General features: G+C 39.5%; 1 protein-coding gene and 1 long non-coding RNA gene across 2 annotated transcripts in view; both read left to right on the top strand.

Annotated features, from left to right (window-relative positions):
• Positions 1-9,820, top strand: part of LOC141768265 (uncharacterized) — a 33,585-nt gene extending 23,765 nt beyond the window's left edge. The window contains exons 2-3 of the long non-coding RNA XR_012594042.1: positions 3,715-3,928; positions 8,824-9,820. This is a non-coding gene — a long non-coding RNA (uncharacterized LOC141768265). The remainder of the gene's footprint in view (positions 1-3,714; positions 3,929-8,823) is intronic.
• A 1,040-nt stretch (positions 9,821-10,860) lies between these two features.
• On the top strand, positions 10,861-19,997 carry gorab (golgin, rab6-interacting). Its single transcript, XM_074636391.1, has 5 exons — positions 10,861-11,080; positions 11,183-11,516; positions 12,880-12,981; positions 13,114-13,254; positions 16,962-19,997. The coding sequence occupies exons 1-5, from the start codon at positions 11,026-11,028 to the stop codon at positions 17,437-17,439; spliced, it is 1,110 nt and encodes a 369-aa protein (XP_074492492.1). The 5' UTR covers positions 10,861-11,025; the 3' UTR covers positions 17,440-19,997.
• Positions 19,998-25,295: the final 5,298 nt, after the last annotated feature.

Below are 25,295 nucleotides of genomic sequence, written 5' to 3'. Positions count from 1 at the left end.
CATTTTTCAAAAGTGAGGACATTTTTGGTACAGACAATCTGAAAAAATGAGAACATAAACACACATTTCATAAAAGAAAGGACAATTTCTGGAAAAGTACGGACATATTAGGAAGTGCGGATATTTTGGAAAAATTAGGACAGTGAGGATATTTCCAAGAGGGAAGACATTGTTGGATTATGAAGACAATTATGGAAAGTAATGTCAATTATTTTTTAATAGGACAATTTTGGGGAATGAGGACAAAGTGAGGACATTTTTGAAAAGTGATGACATTTTTGGTACAATCTAAAAAGTGGAGGCATAGTGGGGATATTTTTGGAAATTAGGAATATTTTATGAAAATAAGTACATTTTTGGAAAAGTGGGGACAAATTGGGAATGTGACAACAAAATATGGTTTAAGAAAGTGAGGATCTTTTGGGAAAGTGAGGAATTGTTTGCAAATTGTGGACATTTTATGAAGTGAAGACACTTTTGGAATGTGTTTAATTTTTTTGAAAATGAGGACTTTTTGAAGAAAGTGAGGACATTTTGTCCGGTCCTCTCAGGGTTAGGTGGAATGAATATGTGTATGTTGGTGGTTGTGGTTTTGGTCATGGTTGTGTTACAGGGGTCGAGAGTTCATCACCACTGTCGTTCTTTGGATTCCCTTCATGATGTTTCTCATCATGTATTCAGGATCTTTCCACCCGGCTGATTCTCTATTCAAAAACAAGTTAAAACACTTTCAAATCCCAACAGATGTTTCAAAGACAAAACAGCATTGGGGATCTTTTACCAACTGGCTGCTACTTTTAATAAAAGCTTGTTTACAGGAATGCTTTCTATTCATCTATTTGGAGCTCTCTGTAAAATGTATGACCTCTTGTTTCAACCCAACATTTGTATTGTTTTATATCCAATCCAGTAATAAAATCTGATTTTGAAAATAATCTAATCAGTTTTATGTAATTGTTTATGAAGAACATAAAAAGGCCTAACAGGGGATGGTCATAAATTAGCGTAATTATCACAGCTTTTTTTGTTTGGAACAATGAGTCATTATTGCTTTGCATATCCACAAACACGACACATACTTGGGTTTAATGTGATTAACTCCGCTGAGGCTCTGCGTTTCTGTGCCGTAAATCTCTACTCTGCTCACAGCAGGGGCTCCTTACCTCCAGCGCTGCCAGAAAAAGCCCAAATCCATGACTCCTGTTCATTTTGTTCCCCTCCTAAAGAAATCAGGTACTAAGGGCGTGGCAAACGAGCTGAGTGAGAGCTTGTATACAGCTCGAGACTACCAGAAACTCCAGGGGAGATGGGGCACCACTGTTCACAATGTACCTATGCCAGAGGCTGCTAATAGGCATTCTCTGCCTCTCCTTGATTGGGACCAGATGTGTGTGTGTTACACTCTGGGAAATGGCTGAGATGAGAGACAGCGAGGCCGCCAGAGCCACAATAAATTCGTGGAACGGCTAATGAATAAAACAACAGCGGATTAAATGTGCCATAGCTAAAAATAATTTGATTAAGAATCCGATTCGGCTGCCAAATTGTTGGAGACCATGCTGCAGACAGCTGTGCCTTTATTTGAGCTCTGGTGTGCGAGACCACATTTTCCCTCCTAACGAGCTTCTACGAGACTTCGATCGAGGTCTTTTTATGGGGATTTCTGGGCAAAGCTCGGGGCCTAATGAATCAGTTGTCATCACGTGTGATTGCCTGTTTAAAAAGTCCCAAACTTTCTGACTCTGTTTAGGCAGGTTCAGCCGGGGTCAATCCAAAGTCAAAACACTCCCCCTCTTCGTCCAATAACCTGTCTTTATCAACAAGTGTCTCCAGCTCCCTGTCATTTTCATTCATCACAGATCTCAGGGAAGCCACAAGTCTTTTTGGGGCTTGATAACCGCCCCCAAATGTGTAAAAGTGCACCGTAAGAATTAAATACAGGGTGTGACATTTAGAGGAATAGTTCATTTTGGGACATGCATATTGACTTTCCCTCTGGGAGTGAGATAAGAAGATCTATATCAACCTCATGTCTGTGTTCAGTACAGAGCAGGAGTCATAATGTGGTTAGCGTAGCTTAGCATAAAGACTGGAACCAAGGGGAAACAGCTAGCCTGGCTCTGTCCTAAGATTGACTTTTACTTGAACTTGTGGTTTTAGGGGGAGTTACGTACTGGAATTATTTTGTCTGGCAATCATGCATCTGTGCAGCATCTCTGGCTATAAAGATACTGTTGAGCACAGGTTTAGGTTTTTACAGGAACAATGGTAAGAAATAGATGTGTTTATCCTCGCTTAGCACAAACACAGGAAAGAAGCAGGGGGGAGACTTATCTTGCACGGCAGCTGGATTCTCATGATTTCACGAGATCATGCCAGAATCGAGGGAGCATATCCCACGACAATCCATCTTGTTGGGCTTCAAGTAATGAGTTTGCGGACCAATCAGCATTCTGTGGGGAGCTTCTGGCAGCTACAGGGCGGGGTTTAGGTGTGTGAGGTGACACGGAGAGGCGACTGTTCATTCTAAACAACAATGGCGGCTCCTGAATAGGTTAGCGTAGCTGCTGCAATAGCATCAGTTCTATCAGAACTGGAGAGTATTTCTTCATTGAAAAAAAGAGAGAAGAAAGAACGGAACTGAAGGCTTTTCTCGATGGAAAAGAGGTTTTCGCTCTTCTCCCGACTGGCTTCAGCGATAGTTTGATTGACAGATAGCTCATCCAATCACCTGCCAAGTAATTTTTGAAAGTGCCCTTTTTCCAAACAGTTTCCAATTACGGCTTCTCGACAGTTCTGTGTAACAAACCATCTGACGTGTCAGGTTTGGGGGAGACTCCTAATCTCTGAAAACAGGTAAATTATACAAACAAGTCCAACATTAACTTATTGTAAGTTGTGTATTATTTCCTAGGACATTAGTCACCAATCCAACTGAGATGAGAATCAGTTGGGTTTGTTTGCAGGTATGTATGAGCGCAAAGCTGTCACTTTTATGGTGTGTTCAGGCTGCACCCAGTGGTAGTTGGTTAGAGAACTGCTCCCTAATTTTTTTTTAATTGGCTACTTCTACACCTGTTCTATCAACAGGTCCCCAAACTAAACAACATTTCAAAGTGTCCCATAGTTGGAGGACGGAATGTGAACGGTGACCTTCGGTGTGAAAGTCAGACACTTTGATGACCCAACCATTCATGACTTCCTCCTCATGCTACCTGCCTTTGCTTCTCAGAGACATAATTTGCACGACTGCAAGAGGCCGCTTGTTAAAAACAACCAATCTTGTCATTCTTCTGGTGACAACAGGCCCCGTTCAGCTGTGTTGTATACAAAAGATGCAACTGGGAGTTGATCAAGTTAGGCTGTTTCCACCTGCTTCCTGTGTTTGTTTAAGCTACGCTACACTGGGATCACTATAGGACCCACAGAGATTAATTGTGTCCATTTTCTCATCTGACTCTCAGTATGAAACCAAACAAGCATATTTCCCATATTTCCTTTAAATACTTCTTAGGAACAGATGATCCCAAAGAGAGTTCACATTTGCAGCTTGTTTGAGATCCCTGTGATGGATGGAGGGGTCTGTACGCCTCTGGCTCTTTATTTCCACTTCTAGTACTTCCCTCGTGTCCTTTTGTTCTACCCCTGCCCTCCTCTTTCTGTGTCTGAGTGTCTGTCTTATCTAACTGCTTGTATTTTTCATCTCAACACAAGCTGACAGCCCGACTCCACTCCTGACTTCCACCCGTCCGAGGCTGCAGCTGGCTGCTGGGCTCCCAGGACGAGCCCCGAACGTCTGGACGTCTGACCGTTGAAGGGCCTGTTGAAAAGCGTTGAAAGCCTGAACGCTGTCCAAAGAGCTCACCGGTGCATACAAAAGGCCCCGCACATTGGACGGACTGCCAGGGGAAATAGAGCGTGGAGGCAGGTGAGACAGGGAGGCATTGTTTGGTCCTGACTCTCGCCCTTACAGGTGAGACTCCTCAGAGTCTGCAGCACAGACCTCTGTTCAGATGGACCAGGGACACTCTCCAAGAACATTAAGAGGGCTTGGCGGGAGGCTGGCAGGACACGGACCGAAAGCAAAGTCTGGAGGAAATGGTAATGATGGTAGAGGAGCTCAGGAGAGGCTCTTATTCAGAGGTTTGACAGCCTTTAGCTTTAGCAGAATTAAGTGATGATATCTGTAGTTTTGTGTATGTTTTAACTTCATCAACACCAAGGATTGTTCAAGCTTGAGTCAAAGGTTTTTCCTGTGATTTTAAAATTGCTATTCCCAGGAATATATCACTCTTTTCCTGGGATTCCCAGGATTTCTCGCTAATTTTAAACAGATACAAAATATGCGATTAATTGTGATTAACTATGGACAATCATATGATTAATCGTGATTAAATATTTTAATCAATTGACAGCCCTACTCGGAATAAAATAAAATAAAAAATAAGTTTGATTTAAAAAACAGAATGGCATATAATTATTAATCATAAAATAATGTTTATTCTAATTCTCTTATGTTACTCTTTCATAATAAGAAGGAAATGTGATCATATTAGTTATTTGTTAGCACAACAAATCCTCTTAAAATTGACTATGCTGACCGCGAAGAATAATTTGATCCTCTGCGTATCAGCATATCCTCTCACCAGTTTTACAACCGAGTGGTTATAAATGAGCATCTGATCATCTGAAGTTATTACTGTTGCAGTGATAGGGATGGAAACTCCATTCTGGCACGTTATTTCAGTGTTTTGAGGAATGGGAGCATTGTCCTTGGACGTTAAGTTGTAAGTAACGTTAAGACAATCTTCTACACTCAATACATCTTCTCCAAATGAAACGTCAAAAGACATTGTTTGTCCTCTAGAACGACACGTAGAAATGATTTATAATCTGACGCCCCCATCAGCAGGACATCATCTGTCTGGGCCTCTCAAAGCTGTTACAAATCACTGTTCACAAAAATAAATCTGTTTTATGATGTGACACCTCTACAGTTGAAGTTTAGGCACAAAACCTACTTGGTTAGGTATAGGGAAAGATCATGGTTAGTGTTAGAATAAGTACTTTGTTAGTGGACACTTGTCACTGTGACAAAAAGACATGGTTACCCTGACCCTGAACTTTGGTGAACATTCCTGGCAAAGCCTTGTCCAAACCCACAGAAATGTATTCAAAATTGTATTCAAGATCCCAGAGTCTTCAAAAAAAATACCAATATGCTTGCTAGAATTGACACTGTGACTTGTGACATTGTCAAACAGAAAAGCAACTTAAAGGAATAGATGGATCCAAGATGGAGCCGGGAATGGCAGCCTCCGTGTTGTGTTCTTTCAGAAGTAGGGCTGTCAACGTTAACGCGATAATAACGCGTTAACGCAAATTCGTTTTAACGCCACTAATTTCTATAACGCATTAACACAACTTGCGACTTTTAGGTTGTAGCGGGCTCAATTTTAAAGCTAGAGTGAAGATAGAGGCATCATATGAAACTATAAAACATAAGGAATCCATTGGTACCAACATGTCATACTAGCTTGGAGGGAAGGAGGTTAAATGACACTCCAAAGCTGCACTAAATTTTGGCAAGGAAAAACTTTCATGGCCATTTTCAAAGGGGTCCCTTGACCTCTGACCTCAAGATTTGTAAATGAAAATGGGTTCTATGGGTACCCACGAGTCTACCCTTTACAGACATGCCCACTTTATGATAATCACATGCAGTTTGGTGCAAGTCATAGTCAAGTCAGCACACTGACACACTGACAGCTGTTGTTGCCTGCTGGGCTTGAATTTACCATGTTATGATTTGAGCATATTTTTTATGCTAAATACAACTGAACACTGAGAAAGACATTTTAAGGCAACCAAAATGTTACAATTAACTTTCATGAACTAAAAACACACTGTGAAAGGGTTAAAGTTGTAACACGAAAACACGGACAACTCCAAGACAAGAAAACGCCGGAGTAGCGACCTATCACTCACAAAGTAGCCACGCCCTAAATCATACCCTGCTTTACGGTCTATTTGACTCGAAATGGGACTTTAAATTTTGTTCTAAATGCAGTACCTGTGAGGGTTTCTGGACAATATTTGTCTTTGTTTTGTGTTGTTAATTGATTTCCAATAATAAATACATACATACATTTGCATAAAAGCAGCATATTTGTCCACTCCCATGTTGATAAGAGTATTAAATACTTGACAAATCTCCCTTTAAGGTTCATTTTAAACAGATACAAAATGTGTGATTAATCGTTATTAACTATGGACAATCATACGATTAAAATACATAAAATACAATTGACAGCCCTACTCGGAATAAAATAAAATTAAAATGTGAAAATCAAGGTTCAAGAGCTTAATAACATCAATACAAATCCTGACGAAGGAAGAAGATAAAACCGGTTACTGAATCAGAGCAGCACTTTCTTTTCTAGAGAAAACAGGGAGGGTGGAGGCATACACAGGAAAATTGAGAGACAGACACGGAGGGCGAAGAGAGTTAGAGATAAAGGGAAACTGCGTGCATGATGTCAGGCCGCTGTTCAGCGCTGCAAACTGGCTGCAGATGGCGGGACGAGAGGTCAGGGATGGAAATTAAAGAACAAACTCAGAGCAGCAGCTGAGGGGGAGAGGAGGTGCTCTGACCGGGACGAGGGTCAGCGTGGACCCGGCATACAGATTTTTTAAAACAGCAATTAGAAGTTCCTCCAGCTTCCAGCTCAGAGCCACGGCGACGGCCTGACCCCTAATCATCCTCAATTTCGTTCAGGCTCTGACTCTCTGATACATGTCTCCTCGGATTGGCTGTTTATTTTTCACAGCACTTCCTGTTTGATTGAGCACCACGGGCTGTATGTCTTTACGGATCGCAGGGAGGGCAAAGGTGACATGCACACTTACTACACGTGGTAAATCATCCACCACCACGAGCAGTCAATCTTCTTTCCACAAAAAAATCTACCTCCTAAATTCCCATTCCTTACACAGAATAGGGCTTAATGTATGCAGACGATACTATGGTTTATTTTGTAATATCAGATCATATCATTATTTTAACTTTTTTTCGTAGCAATTATGTGTTTTGCATCAGTTTAGAATTGCACATGGCTACAAATACAACAACACCCATGAGCCTCGGCCACTGTTGCTATATAGAGGAAGTCAGAGGCGGGAATCATGTATCATGCTAAAAGACCAGGCTAAAGGTGCATTCAGCCAATGTATCAACTGTACATACGTAAGCTGTAAGCTATCTAGCTAGTGTGCCTGTCTGTGTGTTGACTGACTGAATTATGCACATTTGTGAAGAACATTCATAAAGCTCCAGAATAAGTGCATTTAAAAAAAAAAAAAAAATTTAACTTTTTGTAAAGTTGAAACATTTATAATTTTGTGTGGACGCATCTTTGCATCACTTTGTGCCAGTAAAATTAGCATCTAATTATGTCTTTCCACTGGCAATCTATTCAGTGAAGCTGTGTGTTATGTTTGAACACAGTAAAGCTGCATGTCCAGCAAGACCTCTATGTGGATGCTTACTAGAAAAGGATTGGAGGATGAGGACCAAACATATTTGTTAGTCCTCATCCTCAAATTCTTTTCTAGTCTGTAGTTGATGGAGAATCTTCCCCAAATGCGACAGGATGGAGCCACTAACGTTAATGCTAATACTACTGTAGCATGCAGGACCGACTCCAATGCACTACAGTGGGTGTTCCAGTTCCAATATAGGCTAACCTGTAACCTCACAAAATAATGTCGTTAACTAATGATACGCTCCTTGGTGTGGGAAGTTGCATGAGGTTACTACTCTAGGTAAGCTTAGTGTTAGTAGTAGCCTAGTTTACATTAGAGGAGATAAACAAACCGTTTAATCCATTTCCCATTACAGTATTATTCTTGCGTTTTTGGTCAAAAGTAAAAAAAACAAGACACCACCCTTCTAAATCATACATCTCCATGTACGCCACTTCAACATGTGACGAAATCCAAAGCACGTTAGGCCTGCTGTGCCTGGTTACGGTTGCTAAGGTGTGACTGCATTGCTGTTCAGTGGAAGGGCTTTAGTAAACGGTCATTTGGGAACAAAATGCATCAGCATATTGCTGAATTCATGCTGAATATTTCATCATGTTTCTAAGTGTAATCTTAAACTTCAACTCACCGTTAGTGCCATGCACAAGATAATTTGAAGCTCTGTGATTGAATGCTTCATATTGAAATATGTTGACTTCTCTCCGTCAGTCTACATGCTTTTATTTGACCTATATCAAAGAAACAGACAATTTTCTCACTAAATTGTTAACATTTTGTACTGATGATTGAACCAGTTGAAGCCTTGAAGTGCTCCAAATGTCCGTCACGCCACATTGACGCCCAAAATAACTAGTGGTATGCTTTGACAAATGACTGGCAGAAAAATAAATCATATGTTTTTTAGTAAATGGAATACAATATGCAAAAACACCAGTTACCCTTCAAGTGTTGACACTGATTGATTAGAGGCACAATTTGAGCAATTAAGGTGCATAATGTAAAAGGTTTTACACAATAAAACGTACAGACAATACATTGTATTTAACTGTGTATACCTTAACTTCAGATTGATGTCAACTCGCTGTGTAAAAGAGAGGAAGAACTTTCTCTGGTTCTTAGCGTTTCGACACACGTGGACGACAGATCTGACATGTTGAACTTCTGAACTGAGCGCAGTCATCACAGCAACCTCCTCCTCTCCTATCAGTTCCACCCATTCCTACAGGGGATTTCTACACTTCTTCTAACCCCACCTCTAACCCCGATGTGCCTCCGCAGGTCACCTCAGTAATGAGCCATGTGGTCCCCTCTGGCGCTCACTAATCAGGGATCCAAGGCCGTCCCATCCTCGGCCCGACGCCACGGCAGCAAAACACACTCTGAACCCAAAGTGGTTGTCTCTCTGCCATCTGGCCTCCATGCCTGGCCCTGTCTCCACTCTGCCGGCGATTTATGCCCTCCTGAGGTGTTTCGCCTTTTAACTCGCACATAATTGGCCCCCAGATGCAAAAAAAGATGTGGAGGCCAGTTTTTATTAGTTGCCAAGCAGAGGTCATTGTTTTTGCATCGCTGCGACTCCTCAGCGCTGCCAAGGTTAAAAAGACACGCTTCATGTCTGTACCTTGACCAATTACTGAAGGAAATAAGGAGTCCGTACGAACATAAATGAAGGTAATGATGGAATATAGAGCTGAATGGAGGCAGTGTGTGATGGTGTGTGCTGGATGACAGTGGTAAAGGAAGCAATAAAAAACAAATCATATGGACTCAGGACTTTCCTACACAGTCCTAAAATACCTTCTGTCCTGTTTCCTGTCCACAGACTCCACCTCCACGACTGACTCACCAGACATGCTGTCAATTTGTTTGAATATATAGGTGATATTCACAAGAAAAGCACATGACATGACCGGAATAAGAAACTTCACTGCTTGAAAAGTCTGATTGAAAGTCAGATATCATCTCAAAGTGTAACCCTACCAAGTGATAAATGGTGGAACCTGTTCTAAGGCCATGTTTAGGCTGACAACAGCACTGTGTTTGCACCTAACCACTGTATTCGTACAACATGGTACAGGGGCCATACAACAAAAACATTGTGTATTTGGGCAAAAATGTGCTTTATCTATTTAAATATGTGCAATCACACATTTCTGATGAATTACTTTGTACTTTGTACCTCACGATCATGAAGATGGAGGATAAAATTATTGTTAGTGATAACTTTCCAGAGTTGTAAAATCCTGAAGTATTTCTCTATAAACCTCTTTGCAGTGTTTTGGCTTCCTTCAAACTCACATCACACTCACTTTCCTGGATCATATTTCATCTTCTCTGCAACACCACTATAGTTAGCATATAGACAAATAAGGGGAAATACTGGAAGTAACTAGTTTATATGTGTATATGTAACAAAATAACCGTCCCGTTCACAAATAGGGAGCAGCATATTAAATCAGCCACTCTCCAGCCCACGGATGTATTATAATCCATGGTCTAGCCCTTTACTTTGCAGTACAGCCACTTAAATTTCATGCTGCTTTCACATGAAACAGTTCTTTAATTAACCTTTGACCCCTCTGACACATGGGGCAGTCCCTCTACAAGAAAAGAGCTGGAGGAGGCAGTGCATGAAACATTTAGCAGAAATTGAGCAGAAAATGAAATCAACACCCTGAATGATTTTGATTTTTTTTTTTGTTGCATAAACCAATATCTTTAGGAAAGTATTGAAACTATCAGAAGCCCCATAAAGCCACAATTGGCAAAAAGAAAATTAATAAATACATAATAAATTAGTAAAAAAATAATTCATGGAAACTTTTTTATTACTGCAACCACATATTTACTATGATCATTGATAAATAAAACTGATTTAAACAAAGAAATATAAAAGTGTTTTATCCTATTTGTTTACAGTTTCCCTCACACACAATTCTAAAATAATGTGGCATCTTGTATGTACAATAAATACACACATAAACACTTGGACACTTGGAAGAAGGTGTACAAATGTAATAATAATGTAATAATAATCTTAAAGTTGCACACTTCAAAGAAACTCACAGAAACTTTCAGAAGAGATTTGTAGAGCTGGTATGTAGCACACCATACAAATGCCTTCTGCTATATCACCCATAAAGTTACATTAATGTGCAAAGATGCATATAAAAACAAAAAAAAATTGAATTGAAAAACATGTCCATGGTGATAAGAGAATTAAAATGTGCATTCTCTCATTTAGACACAATTTCACGTTAGTGTTGTTTTTGTTTTATTCAGGCGATATCTGCGACTTCTACTCCCCCGGTCTCTTCGGGGTCCTTGACGTGGCATTGATAAACATAGATGGCGGTGGTGTGTTAGAGCTGCTCAGAGTTTGTCTATTTGAGAGTTTAAAATGATTATTTTAAGTCAATAAGCAGGTTTTGTTCCTCTATGCATGATACCTGCTGTGTTGTTGAGGTGTGAAGCTGTAAGATGAGCGGCTGGGCCGGTTTCTCTGAAGAGGAGTTACAGAAGATGCAGCAGAATGGTAACTTACTGCTGATGTTAACCTCTCGCTCTGCTTCAGCCTCCTCAGGTGTTGACAGGTGATGACGTGTGTTAATCACGTTTTGTTGTCATGTATGTTCAGAGTTGGCGGTGCCCGCAGCGGCAGCAGCCCGCGGGAGGAAACCGGCTCCAGCGAACCGGAGTCGGCAGCAGCTGCAGCGGGAGAGGGCCCTTCAGCTGGCGGCAGAGAAACACTCTGCTTCAGCCGCGTCTCTCTGCCTCCCAGCGGACCAACAACTCACCAAGCCGCCACCGCCACCACCGGCTCCTCAGCCGCCCAGGGAAGAGCCTCAGCCCGCAGCCCCTCCAGCTGGAGCTCCGGCTGTCAGACAGCACCAACCCAGCGAGGTGAAGCCGGCTCCAGAGGAGGAGACCCACCCGGCCGTCAAAGAGCTGGAGAAACAAGAGGGGGCACTGTTAGTATGTTTTTTTTTAATATCGTTTCTCACTATTGAGGTTTCATTAAAACCGTCTTGACTGGTTTGTTGCCTACTGTTAAAGGTCCCATATTATAAAAAGTGAGATTTTTATGTTTATTATTATAAAGCAGGCTTAAGTTCTATATAAATACTGTGGAAATCTCGAAACACTCAATCCACAGGTAAATACACACAGCCTGTATTCAGAAATTGTGCGTTTGAAACAAGCTATCAGGATTTCTGTCCATTTGTGATGTCACAAATATACAATATTTAGACCCTTTACACAGATTTAAACTTAAACATTCTAAATGTGTCCCAGTTTATTTCCTGTTGCAGTGTATGTGAATGACATCAGCTGACAGGAAGTACACATGGACCCAAGCTGTTGCCTAGTAACGCAATTCTGTTGCAATTCCGTCAAAATGCGCTAAAACGGAGCGTTTCAGACCGAGGGTAAATACAGGTATATTCAGGCTGACAGTATGAGGAAAATTAAGTTTTTTATTTAACATTACAGCATGTAAACATGTTCTAGTAGAAACACAAAATACAAGTATGAACCTGAAAATGAGCACAATATGGGACCTTTAAAGCTAATAACATTTGGTGTGTCTTTATCCCAGCTGGTCTGTTGTTTTCCCTCTCATTTTATACTCTCATGTTCAGGCTTTGCTCCATTTGTGATCGCAGCACTCAATAAGTTATTCCGTGATTTGGTTTCATATTATTGCCTGTGTGAACAATAAGAGGAAAAGAATACATTTGATCGGGGTTGCACCATCAAGGATATGTTTGTGATCTCAGATCTGCACAGTATAATACATTTAAATCCAGTATTTTCACACACCGATCTGCTCTGTTGTTCTGAACTTCTTCGGTGGACATAATATGCATGCCATAGCAGTATATAGTGCAGTCTTTACAACTGTGGGATTTAAATGTTGTTTTTTCCCCCAGAGACAAACATTTTATCATTTTGGGCAGACACCTGTGAAATCACTAAAATACCTTTTGATGATGCACCCAACCCATCGCTGGATAACACTTCAAACATTTAAAATAGTTTTATTTTTCTCACAATGTTGCTATGTGACTGAATCACAGGGTAGTGTCTACGGAGTGCCTGAGGTCACAGATGCGAGAGAAAGACACTGATGAGATGTTACTTAGACAGCAAATCACATTACGAGTGACATGCCGACACTAAAGCGGGGATTGATTTAAATCAAAATAGATTTTAGGTCACTATTATTTGCTGAGCCCAAAGTTTTGTGATATTGTGAAATTCAAACAAGCGTTCAAAAATGCAGAATGTAAGCGTTTTAGTGTGTTACATTCTCTCCGTGTTTGATCACAGACGGGAAAAGACACGTCTGGAACTACTGCAGGAAGACCAGAAGATGATCGAAGAGGGGAATAAGCGCAAGAAAGCTCTGCTGACAAAAACCATCGCCGAGAAGTAAGTATGGATACTGTCGACTGCTGTCTTGTTGATACTGTATAGTGAGCAACATGTTACTGTGAAAGTAAGACCAAACATTGTGGCCAAAAGATGAAATTTCCCTTTAAGAGTTTATGTTATTGTCCACAGGTCCAAACAGACTCAGGCCGAGGCTGTGAAGCTGAGGAGGATCCAGAAGGAGCTCCAGGCCCTCGATGACATGGTGTCCAATGATATCGGCATCCTGAGAGGCAGGATAGAACAAGCCAGCTGGGAGTACTCCACTGCCAGGTACAGAGTGAGACAACGAGAAAAAATGAGAAATTACAAACAGTGCATGTTCTTACGGTATATTATGATTTGAACTCACAATCAGTGAAGCAGCGGCTCCACTAACTAAGCAAAGGTCTTGCATGGGACAACAGAGTTTTACAAGCCCAATCGATGATTATGGGTACATGTACACTAGTATTCCACTATTAATCTGAATATGACAATATTCTGAATTTGATACGGGTCATTCCGAATTAGGCCTTATTCCGGCTGTAGCATTTTCCAATTAAGACATGTGGGATATGCCCATATTATTCCGGTTTCAGGAGCATTCTTTGGACATGTTTAAAGTGCATTCGTAATATGCCTCTCAATTGGGGTTTTTGCTGCAATTTAAGACACATGGCCTCTTGCCTGTTTACGGCCAGCTCTGTGCGTTGTATACAAACCAGTCTGTTCTTGTGCATTGCCGTCAAAGGAATAGCTTGAAAAAGACAGTTTTGCAGAACGGTGACAACAAGCGTACACCACGGGAGCAACATGACTGCAGTCGGAAAAGAAGGAAACTTTAAAGTTACTTAAAGGGCGTAGCTGCAGGACGTATGTCATGGGGGTGTTTTGCATTAATCAGAGTATGCACGGCTGAATGTACACGGGAATATTAGTGGAATATTCATTTTTATTAGCCATGTAAACTGCTCCGTAGGAATATTGTCTTTTTCAGAATGAGGGCAAAAAACTGAATATTTTGAGCATGCAAACGTAGTCACTGAGGAATCCAATCAGACAAGTCACAAACACCTGTCTCCCCTGGCTGTAAGCTCCTATAAGCAAGTGTGAGAAACAGGCTTCTACTGAACTCCTGTAGTGTTACCGTGTAATAAACAGGCAGCTTTAAATGTAATGACATGCCCAAAGGCCCCCACACACTGTGTGATAATGGTGATCTTACAGGTTCATTGCATGTCACACAGATGAGTCTAATAAATCTTGGTCACAATCTTGATCGGACTTTACCATATCAGTTTTGCAGGAGGTCAAATTATGGGACAAATGTCTGGTGAACTGTAGCGCTACAATGTAAATAGAAAAAATGATATACAAGCTGAGACATGTCTTCAACTCACATCATTCATCTGCACTGCTCTTATGTTTGAAAATGCATGAAATGTTTAAATTTGGTCTAGATATAGCACTACCATTTTGGATTGACAACTAAAGGAAGAGCTGACAGCCTGCTACAGATGTAATTGAACTCATAAACTCTGGTTGAGGAAGCAACAGCTCTACTAAATGATGTGGAAATACTTGAGTGTCTTGCCACTAAAATCATAATTTAGTATTTGACATAGACAATATATTCAGTGTGATTTGAATGAAAAACTGAAACAAAACTAAACAGCACTTTGAGCACTTTATTTGTAACAAAACAAAACAGAACATGAGTAGGTATGAACTGTACATCCACTGTAAATGCTGCCCCCTGCAGCTTGTCTCCAGTATTAATGTAAAGCTTTTTTTTTTTTCTTCCAACACTTGTAATCCACATGTGTTCTCCAACACTTTGAACCAGTTTCAGCAGACACAGTCCTGCTCAGATGTTCTGGGGAACCTTTGCTTCAACATACAGAGACTAATAAAGCAGGATTACAACTAAAAGCTAAATATAAAGTGAAAATTCTAGATATAATTAGCAACATCTTGACGTTTTTCCTTTTCTTCTACAGTTCTTAATCAGTGCAACATTAAACTTTCACAGCAGCAGTTTGTTTTTTTAACCAACATTGATCCAGTGAAGCTGTGTTTGACCTTGTGCTTGTGGCTGAGGTTTCCGTGCAGCCTCTTGTGTAGCGAGATTAGCTCCATGTCATGAACACTCTTCATTACAGATGTTTGTATAACGGGAAGAGGACCTGACCTTCACACACTCATTACACTGGATTCTCTTCTGATTATGTTGATATAATCAATTGTTGAGATTTCGCTGAGGTACAGCATAAAAACCCTGAGGTGAAATGTTTGACATCATCTGTTTAGATCCCACAATATTTCCAAACAGCATGTGATGTTCAGTTCTTCACAATTAAAACAATGTTTCTGCATCCAGACACTGTGGGAGGACCTGTGGGGGTTTGTGCCAATACAAAACCGTAGCTTTAATACAGATACCAAAACGATATGTTTATGTTTTTTCTACAAGAATACAGTCAACAAAAGACGCTAACGTTTTTGTATGTAGAATGTTGGAACTTTGGTAAACACGATTCTTATTCTGATAAGGCTTTTTCTGCCAACTCACGGTAGGTTTCGATACTCGAAACATTTCAGTCAGTACCAAACAAGTATCAACGTTCAAACCCCAACCAGGACAAATTATACATAAGTTAATTTGGTGATCATTCTTTTCAAGGGCTGTCAATCAGTTAAGATATTTAATTGTGATTAATCCCATGATTGACCATAGTTAGTCGTGATTAATCACAAATTAATCATACATTTTTTTTATCTGTTCAAAATGTACCTTAAAGGGAGATTTGTGAAATATGTTATACTCTTAACAACATGGCAGTGGACAAATATGCTTGCTTTATGCAAATGTATGTCTATATTTATTATTGGAAATCAATTTTATTGTCCAGAAACCCTCACAGGTACTGCATTTATCATAAAATAAATGCCCTTGCACTTGTCCAAAACTGCCTGCGATTTTCATAGAGTGGTCATATCCGTAAAGGGGAGACTTGTGGGTACCCATAGAACCTATTTTCATTCACATATTTTGAGGTCAGAGTTCAAAAGACCTCTTTGAAAATGGCCATGACAGTTTTTCCACGCCGAAATTAAGCGCTGGTTTGGAGTGTTATGTAACCTCCTGTGACATGGTTGGTACCAATGGATCTCTGAGGTTTTCTAGTTTCATATGATGTCAGTATCTTCACTCTAGCTTTTAAATGAGCCCACTACAACCTAAATTGCAAGTTGCGTTAAAGAAATTAGCGGCAATTAAAACAAATTTGTGTTAACGTGTTATTATCGCAGAAACTTTGACAGCTCTATATTTAACCCATTTAATTGTTCAGAAAATACAGATTAAAGTTCTCAGGACCAGCGGTAATGTCTTCATATTGCCCGTTTGTCTGACCAACAATACAAAATTTAAAGATACTTAATTTCAAAAGGATATAGAATAAAGAAAATCCTCAGATTTTAGAAGCTGGAACCAGAGAATATTTGGCATTTTTGCTGGATGAATGATTTAATCGATGAATTGAATATCAAAATGATTATCAGTTAATTGACTAATAATTTCAGCACTATACCCAAACCCTGGTCGTCAGCGGACTTATCCAATGTTCTTTCTAGTGTTTTGGATTTAACACCCGTCAGCCATGTTGTCTCTAATTTGATATACATTTTCTGGATTATTTCTCTCTTCAGCAGTCAGAAGTCTCACCTCATTTCCATCATCATGTGGTTAAGTTTTGACAAAAAGCGGGTGTTGCGTGATTTGCACTCAGCATATTCAACAGGCCAAGAATGCAGACGGGAGTACTTTGATTTGTTGCAGCAAATCTTCTAAATGAAATGAAACACTCCTTTTAAGTTCCAAAGTTATTAATCATATCTTAAAGTGAGATATTCTGCACAATACCGAGTATAAATGAGAATTTGTGCAGCCCCTGTTATTTAGTTTCTCTTTCAAATCTCCTCCCGTATTTTCTCAGAAAGCGGTACGAGAAGGCGGAGACAGAGTACGTGACGTCCAAGATGGACCTGCACAAGAAGACGGAGGTGAAGGAGCAGCTGACGGAGCACCTCTGCGCCATCATCCAGCAGAACGAGCTGCGTAAAGCCCACAAGCTGGAGGAGCTGATGCAGCAGCTGCAGCTTCAGGCCACTGAGGAGGAGCTGGAGAAACAGAAGGTGGAGGAGGAGGAGGAGGAGGAGAAGAAGAAGAAGAAGAAGAAAGGAGGCTGTGTGGAGACACAGAGAGACGGGAAACAGGGAAACGGTTCAGTGGAGAATCAGGAGGGAACAGTGCAATCAACCAAAGACTGTCGACCCACAGAGGAAGAGACTGTCAAGGAGGAGAAGGGAGGTGACGTCCAGCAGGAGCACCACCCGATGACTGAAGCACCAAAGACTGAACAGGACTGTAAAACACTAGAAAACTGTGTTCAGAGTGGAATTGTGGCCTCCTGATGCTCAGAAACGAGAGACAAATATCTGGACATTATCACACATGCCGCACATAAAACAGTACAACACTACAATAATGCTGTCCGCGAGATGAAGCGATGCTGTAACGTCCGGGTATCGAACATCGATACTTTTTTGGTACCAACCAAAATGAGCCCGTCTCCTAAAAATGACGCTCTTCTACTGCTAAATGTTTTAGCTTAATATGTTTTGATGGGAAATGCAATTTCTGCCCGGATTCTGTTCAGACTTGGGGTTCGTGCCAGAGGCCGTAGGGAGGTGGTCGGGGTGAATGGTGGGCGTACAAACCCAGGAACAGGGTTTATGTCCTGCATCCCATGTGTTAATTATTATGTATTATGGGTTGGGAAAGATTGTGGTTTTGGTTTTTATTAAATATTGAAAAAGTAAGCACGTTCTGTGACTTTTGACTTTTTCAATTTTGAACCAACACCGCACTCTTATCCAAACCTTTAACAAAGTGCTTGGTGGAAATCCGTCCTCATGAGCTACAACAGTGAAGTAGCTGCCACCGATGTTAAAGTTGGGGAGGGGGGATAAGAGAGCATTGGTATCGGATCGGTATTGGGGGGGAGATAGGTATTATTAGTGCATCCCTATTTGCGACGTTGCAGATCCCTTCATTACAAACATTTCTCTATTATGTTGATAAAAACAAAAATCTAGGGCAGTATTTCATGTCCTTCAAAAGGTATTTGCTGGTGCAGATTAGTAGTTTTCTAAACTATAAAGTATCGAAGGTAACAAGTTTTAAATACCTGGACTGATTTTTTGATCAGTTCTTGTTTTTTTATCAACATTGTGACGAATTTAGACTACTTTATTTAAACCAAATTCTTACAGTTTACAGCTGCTGGTGTTTAGATGATTAAAGCTAGGGTTGGGTACGCTAGATTTTTACAAATTATCCAATTGAAAAACCAAGTCCAGTGTTGCCAACTCCTCCCAATGAAAGTAGCTAGCAGCATTAGCTCCAAAAGTCCCTAAATCCAGCGAGAAAGTCAGAAACACTGACGGTCGCTTCAGGGTTCTCTCCAAAGCCACTCCCCCAATATTATCATTATGAACTAGGGCTGTCAATCAATTAAAATATTTAATCGCGCATTTCTCGTCTGTTCAAAATGTACCGTAAAGGGGCATTTTTCATGTATTTAATACTCTTATCAACATGGGAGTGGGCAAACATGCTTGATTTATGCAAATGTATATACTTATTATTATTATTATTATTATTAGAAATCAATTAACAACACAAAACAATGACAAATATCATCCAGAAACCCTCTCAGGTACTGCATTTAACATACAAAATATGCTCATATCATAACATGGTAAACTGAAGCCCAACAGGCAACAACAGCTGTCAGTGTGTCAGTGTGCTGACTTGACTATGACTTGCCCCAAACTGCATGTGATTATCATAAAGTGGGCATGTCTGTAAAGGGGAGACTCGTGGGTACCCATAGAACCCATTTTCATTCACATATCACGAGGTCAGAGGTCAAGGGACCCCTTTGAAAATGGCTATGACAGTTTTTCCTTGCCAAAATCGGAAGCATTATTTAACCTCCTTCGCGACAAGCAAGTATGACATAGTTGGCACAAATGGATTCCTTAGGTTTTTCTAGTTTAGTATCTTCACTAGCTTTAAAACTGAGCCCGCTACAACCTGAAAATTGCAAGTTACATTAATGGGTTATTATCGCGTTAACTTTGACAGCTCGATTATGAAGGTAAACAACGATTACCAACTCTAGCTTTAACATTCGAGAACATAAGCTTCTTTTGTTACATGAAAACCAAAAAAAACTTGAGTATCGTATCGGCGGTGGTATTGAAAAACTGCAAACACCCAGCCCTCAGTACGTGTGTTACCTGCAGGATCACAATCAGCTGCAGAGTAAATCAGAGTATCTTGCAGCCATTATCCTCAATCGGTTCGCTCTTTATGTGTGTCCTTCTTACAACAAAGCTCTTCTTTGAAACTTGTGGTTTTTACATCACATGTGAATAATCTCTCAGAGAAAAGGTTGTATTGAAAAGATGACTGGTTTTGATTGTTGTCCCTTTTGTGGCAAACACTGAATGATGGGTCCTGTTTACTTCCTGGAAAGTCTCAGTTTCATGCAGAATGGAAAGGGGCATGAATCCATTTCTATGCCCAACACAAACCCTCCTGTCTTATGTGTTGTAGATGAACATGTTAGCTGGCGCTGGGCTCGTGTTTCACAAAGCTAATTCTGGTCTTGTCAGTGCAGCTGAGGAGCAGCGGGCCTCCTGAATGGTAAGACGATATCTGTTAATGTATGTACAGATGCTTTCAGCTGCATGCGTTTACTTTCTCTCGCTGCACCATGTGTCCAAAATAATATATGACAATAATCTGATGTTAAATCTGTATATATGTGGGCCTGACCAAAGCCTGATTGTATGTTTTTGAAGCAAAAGTTATTTAAGTGAGGGGTAAATATTTAAAAAGTTGATATTTAGATATACACTACAGTATGATATTTTACTAAAATAAACTCTAAAGGAGCAGATTTCCTCTGGTGTCGTCACATGTTAATCATGATAATGAGTTATCTGCAGGAGTGAAGGCCTGTGCTCCTGGAAGGAATTTACACGGGGAGCACTTTGGGACTCTCGTCGCTTTTGCGAGTGGTTTTTAAAGTGCAGTAAGTGTTTCTGTAAAGCGCTTTGAGATTTTACAGCGCTCCGGTCACATCTGGCCGTCTGAAGGAGAGGCCGTAAAAGCAGCTTTTTTAATTAGTCGGGAGGTAGAAGCTCAGAGTGGGAGAGTGACCACCGTCCCGTCTGTCCACGCAGCCTCCAAGGTCAACGTTTGAAGTGCCGAGGAAGCAGATTTCAGATCAGAGTTGACCAAATGATAAAAGACATTCACATAAAAAAGGACTGAATGGTGTCACTTCTACAAACTCCACTGGTGGAGCGTAACTAAGTACATTTACTGAACTTTTTAGATACTTTCCTTTAAGTGTTTTCATTTCATGCTACTAGTAATTAGTATAGCATGAAATTCAAATAAATCTGCCAGTGCAGTAAATACTGTATATTCCAGACTATTTTCAATGCAGATCAACTTGTTTAACGTATTTTCTAAAATCAAGTTTAATTTTTCATTATTGTTGTGCAGCAACCTGCATTAATCTGTCAGAAACTCACTTATCTACTGACCAACAAGATGATTTATATTTATATATACTGTATATATATATATATATATATATATATAAATATAAATTAATTAATAAGAAGAAATATTCTGCAGTGACAGTTTTCTTTTCACTTGTTTTTGAGAAAAAAACGGTTTTAGGAGTTATATTTACTATATAAGATATATTTACTATATAAGATTGGGCTGCACCTCAACCAGCTACAACATTAAAATGCTGCTTACATGTTAATGCAATCAATACTAATAATAAAAAAATCTATAATGTAACATAGCAATATCAATGAAAAGGGCCATTTAGTATAATGAATATTTTTTACTTTTGATACTTAAAATGCATTTTTGTACTCTTAAATACACTTTTGAATACAGATCTTTAATCTTGAAATACACATTATGGAATTTCTATTTTAAATATAAATAAAGAATCTGAGTAATTCTTCAACCACTGACCATTTTCTTGATCCCAACTAATCTTTTAATTGAAATATTATGTAGAAAAGCAACACTATTTTCACATGATCCACTTCTTCACTGCTTCACTTTAAAATAGGAATAATCCTAATTGTCAGGATCCTATTGACAGACCTCCTCAGGGGAGAAGAAATGTACTCTGGATTATGACAAAGAGAAATGAGAAGATGCAGGCAGCGCAGATTAAGGCATCGGCACAAATGGCCTCTACATTAGGACTACATTTCCACCGGAGAGCAGTGTGTGTTTGTGTGTTTCTGTGTGTTGGGCCTGACTTCAGAGAGCGGAGGGTTTATAAAGTAAAGTGTGATTTATGTGGCGCTGGCGTCCCTCGACAGGCCGAGAAAAGACTCTGAAACCCGAGAAGTCCGAGAGCCAAGAAGAGAAGAAAAAAAATGAGGTTTTCCTGAAAATCTGCCCCATCTGGACGATCCGAGCTTCACCTCCATATCTCCTGAACTCTGAACTCACTGTCGGTACAACTGTGAAGCGACAGAAAATAGAGAAAAGAAGATGGAAAAGAGATGTTTTTATTAATGCTGTTGCAGTGATAAGAAATACCGCAGGGTTGGTTTAATATTGGAACTCATCCTCTTTAATTGAGGCCCTAATTTGCTTTGGCAGTTAACACAATGTGGTTCAGATTAATTTTAGCTGCATGGATCTTATTTCTACTATTGCTTTAAAGCTTCACTGTTGTAGCCGAATTCATGTTATTTCCCACAAGAACCCGCTGGTACACTCAAAGTGGATAAATGTGCACGATAAATAGAAAATTACATTCTTTTAGCGTAAAATTTAATGAAACTTTAATCGAGTTTGGCTTAATGACACGGCTGATTAAATATTTGATGGAAAAAAATTCAGTTCGACCAAAAAGTGAGTGTAAATGTTGTTCAAGAAGGGGAAAAAATATATATATATATATATTAAAAACATGTTTGGAAAATGATTCACCCTCATTTTTAAATATAAAATGAACCAAACCTGAACTTGACAAACAAGTGAACCGAAACCCAACGAAGTAAAACCACTAATTAAGTGATTTATTTGCTGATCAGGTTTGCGGTGTTAAACGGTCTTTCTGAGTGGTTTTTGGGGGGTTTGTAATAATGAGACTGACTGACTGGAGGTTGAATTAATTTCACACGGCCACTTGCTCTGTAAACTCTCCGTGTTGTTTTAATCAGGAGCAGATTTGGTGTTTTATGTCGGAGCACCACAGACCGTTTACAGTCCAACAGTGCAGCGGAGAGCCGCTGCAACAATAGAAACTACAGCGAGTCGTTAAATCTAAAGAGCCGGGGACACAGATAGATACTTCATAGAATAAGTAGCCGACATTTACTCACAATTACACACAATTAACCGCAGTATTTATGTGTGTGTTTTTTTTATTTTTTATATATATATATATATATATCTGACAGCTGGAGTTAATTTGCAGATGATATCATAAAACACTGCATGTTTTCCTCCAACAACCTTTTCCAGGCTTATTATACAGCTCGATGACAAAGATGCATCTCAGACATCATCTGTTGACTTTGATTCCTGTCAGCCCACAACAGCACGTGATCCTTCAACTTAATTGGGTGCGCGAGAACGGATGGAAGATATATAGAAGGTTTTTCTGCGCGTGCGTGGGGAAAATAACTCATATCTCCTAATTTTGGAGGATTTCATTATTTGATTATTTTTACTTCATAAAGTTGGTGGGTTTATTGATGCATTATTATGCATCAATAATTTCGCAATTAAATAATGTAACAATTCACTGAGAACATTGTGATATGAATAGGTCTATTTTATTCTTATTAAAGCATTTTTTTTTAGTTGTTTTTATTAAGAACCTTTACCTTTAATTTACTTTTTTTTTAAATTGTAATAGCCTATGTATATGTCAGAATCAGCTTTATTAATCAAGTATGTTCAGACATTTTATATTCAAGATAAGATAAGAAAAGATTAGATAAGATAAGATGAGATCGGTTTCAGATATATAAAAATTTATTGTGTAGAGAAATTTAGCATTACTGCAGCACAACAAACAAGGTAGGAACAAGATACAGATAAGTAAAACATATAAGACAAATAATAAATAGAAGTTCCAAAGCTTGTCTACAGTACATTACCTTAAACCAGTGTGCACATTGTGCAGCTTCCTCCTGATATTCTCAATCAAAGTGACATTGCAGCAGTGGTAGAGGAAGTATTCAGTAAATGTACTATAATGTAAAATCACCCATTACAAGTTAATGTCCTGCATTCAAAAGCCTAATTAAGTAAAGGTAGAAAATCAGCAAAATGTACATAATTAAAAGTAAAATGCAGTGTGGACCCTGTCAGCGTTATAATATTATATCATTGGATTATTATTAGACCTATTACCAAATACTTTTTTATATACTGCTGGGTAGTTTAAACTACAACAATTTTATGAACTGATCACATGTTTTGTGTGTAAAATCTGCAAAGTAAGAACAGCTGTAATGTAGTGGAATAAAAAAGTGCAATATTTTCCCTCTAAAAATGTGGTGAAATACAAGTATAAAGTAGCTTAAAATAGAAATAGCGCAAGTATAGGCCTACCTCACAATTTTGAGTAGTGTACAGCAGGGCCGGCTTAAGGCATAGGCCATATAGGCGTTTGCTTAGGGCACCAGCTTCTGGGTGGCGCTGGTCATCCTCTAAAATAAATTAATAAATAAAAAATAAATAGATAAATAAATAAATAAATAAATAAATAAATAAATACAAATAAAAAAAATGTCAGTGGGCGCCCTTCCTCATTTTCTGCATTGAGTTAACAAATGAACAAAGAAAGAAAAAGAAAGAAAGAAAGAAATTCACTTTTCGCCCCTGTAACTCTCTTTCTCACACTTTTTCATCTGCCAGGCCGCACTTACTTGTTAATAAAAGTGCAAATTGCAGTGAAACTGACCTAACACTTTTAAGCCAACAATATTAGGGAGCAATTTTTTATTTATATTATAATAAACTACAGTTATTTATGAATAAAAATTGTAATTCTTTTTTGTTTGGCGGGGCCTCCAAATCCAGATTTTGTTTTTCAGGGCACCAAAAAGGCTAGAGCCGGCACTGGCCTACAGTAGTGAGTAAATGTAGTCACATTCCACCACCATGTATGTCATCTAAATATAGGCTATATATAACCTTGTACTGGTGTATCCGAAATATGTACAGATAGAAGTATAATATGAAAAGTAAAGGATGTGAGCACTTCCTGCATGTTCCAGGTGATTTGTGCAGTTGTGGTGTTGTGAGCCAGCCAGCAGCAGCAGTCCTCTGACAGCCTCCTCTGAAAGCTCTAATCAGCTCAGAGTCTGTGTGACTGTGTGAGAGAGATTTACAGCTCAGCAGCATGTGATGAGGAGTCCCGGTGCAGCCGCTGCAATCAGACGGAGCGCAGAGGGAGCGTGTCTGCAACATGTGGTTCCCTGCACAGGATGTGAAGAGTCAACAAGGAGGCCATTTACTCCCAATTAGGGAAATAAAACAGGACAGGGGCCAAAGCGCTACTCCAATCAGCACCAGGGGTCACTGGACAGCGGCGGCGGCGGCCCCGGGAAACTCATCATCATCATCATCATCATCATCATCCTCCTATACTCAGGGGCCCGGGGCCAGGACTGCACAGACTATAGGGACTGAGCTGATACAGAACCAGCAGAGAAAGGAAGAACATTAAGACCGAGAGGGAGCTTTTATTCTTAGGCATCCAGTTTGATTGACAGGTCTGCTGGGAGAAGTTTTTAGATCCTATTCAAGTTGCAGTACTACAGTGTACAAATACTACTTTACAAGTAAAAGTACTGCATTTAAAACTTAACTTGAATAGAAGTATTATCATAATGTTATATTATAGGACTATCAATACTGAGTTTATTATCATGTAAGCAGCATTTTGTAACTGTAGCTATCAGATAAATGTAGTGAAGTAAAAAAGTACAATTTCCCTCTGAGATGTAGTCTAATGCAGAACACAGAATGTACCTCAAAGTTGTACTTCAGTAAATGTACTTTTTTACTTTCCTCCACTGCACCACAAAAATCCCTACAACTCTTAAGATTTTGAAGATATTTACACAAAAACAGGGCTGTACATGAAGACAGTGATATTTTATGATTTTATCTCCTGTTAAATGTA

This window comes from Sebastes fasciatus, chromosome 5, assembly GCF_043250625.1.
Source record: "Sebastes fasciatus isolate fSebFas1 chromosome 5, fSebFas1.pri, whole genome shotgun sequence".
In the NCBI taxonomy this organism is placed as follows: domain Eukaryota; kingdom Metazoa; phylum Chordata; class Actinopteri; order Perciformes; family Sebastidae; genus Sebastes; species Sebastes fasciatus.
The sequence above is the reverse complement of the archived record's forward strand: the minus strand, read 5'-3'. Positions and strand labels throughout refer to the sequence as shown.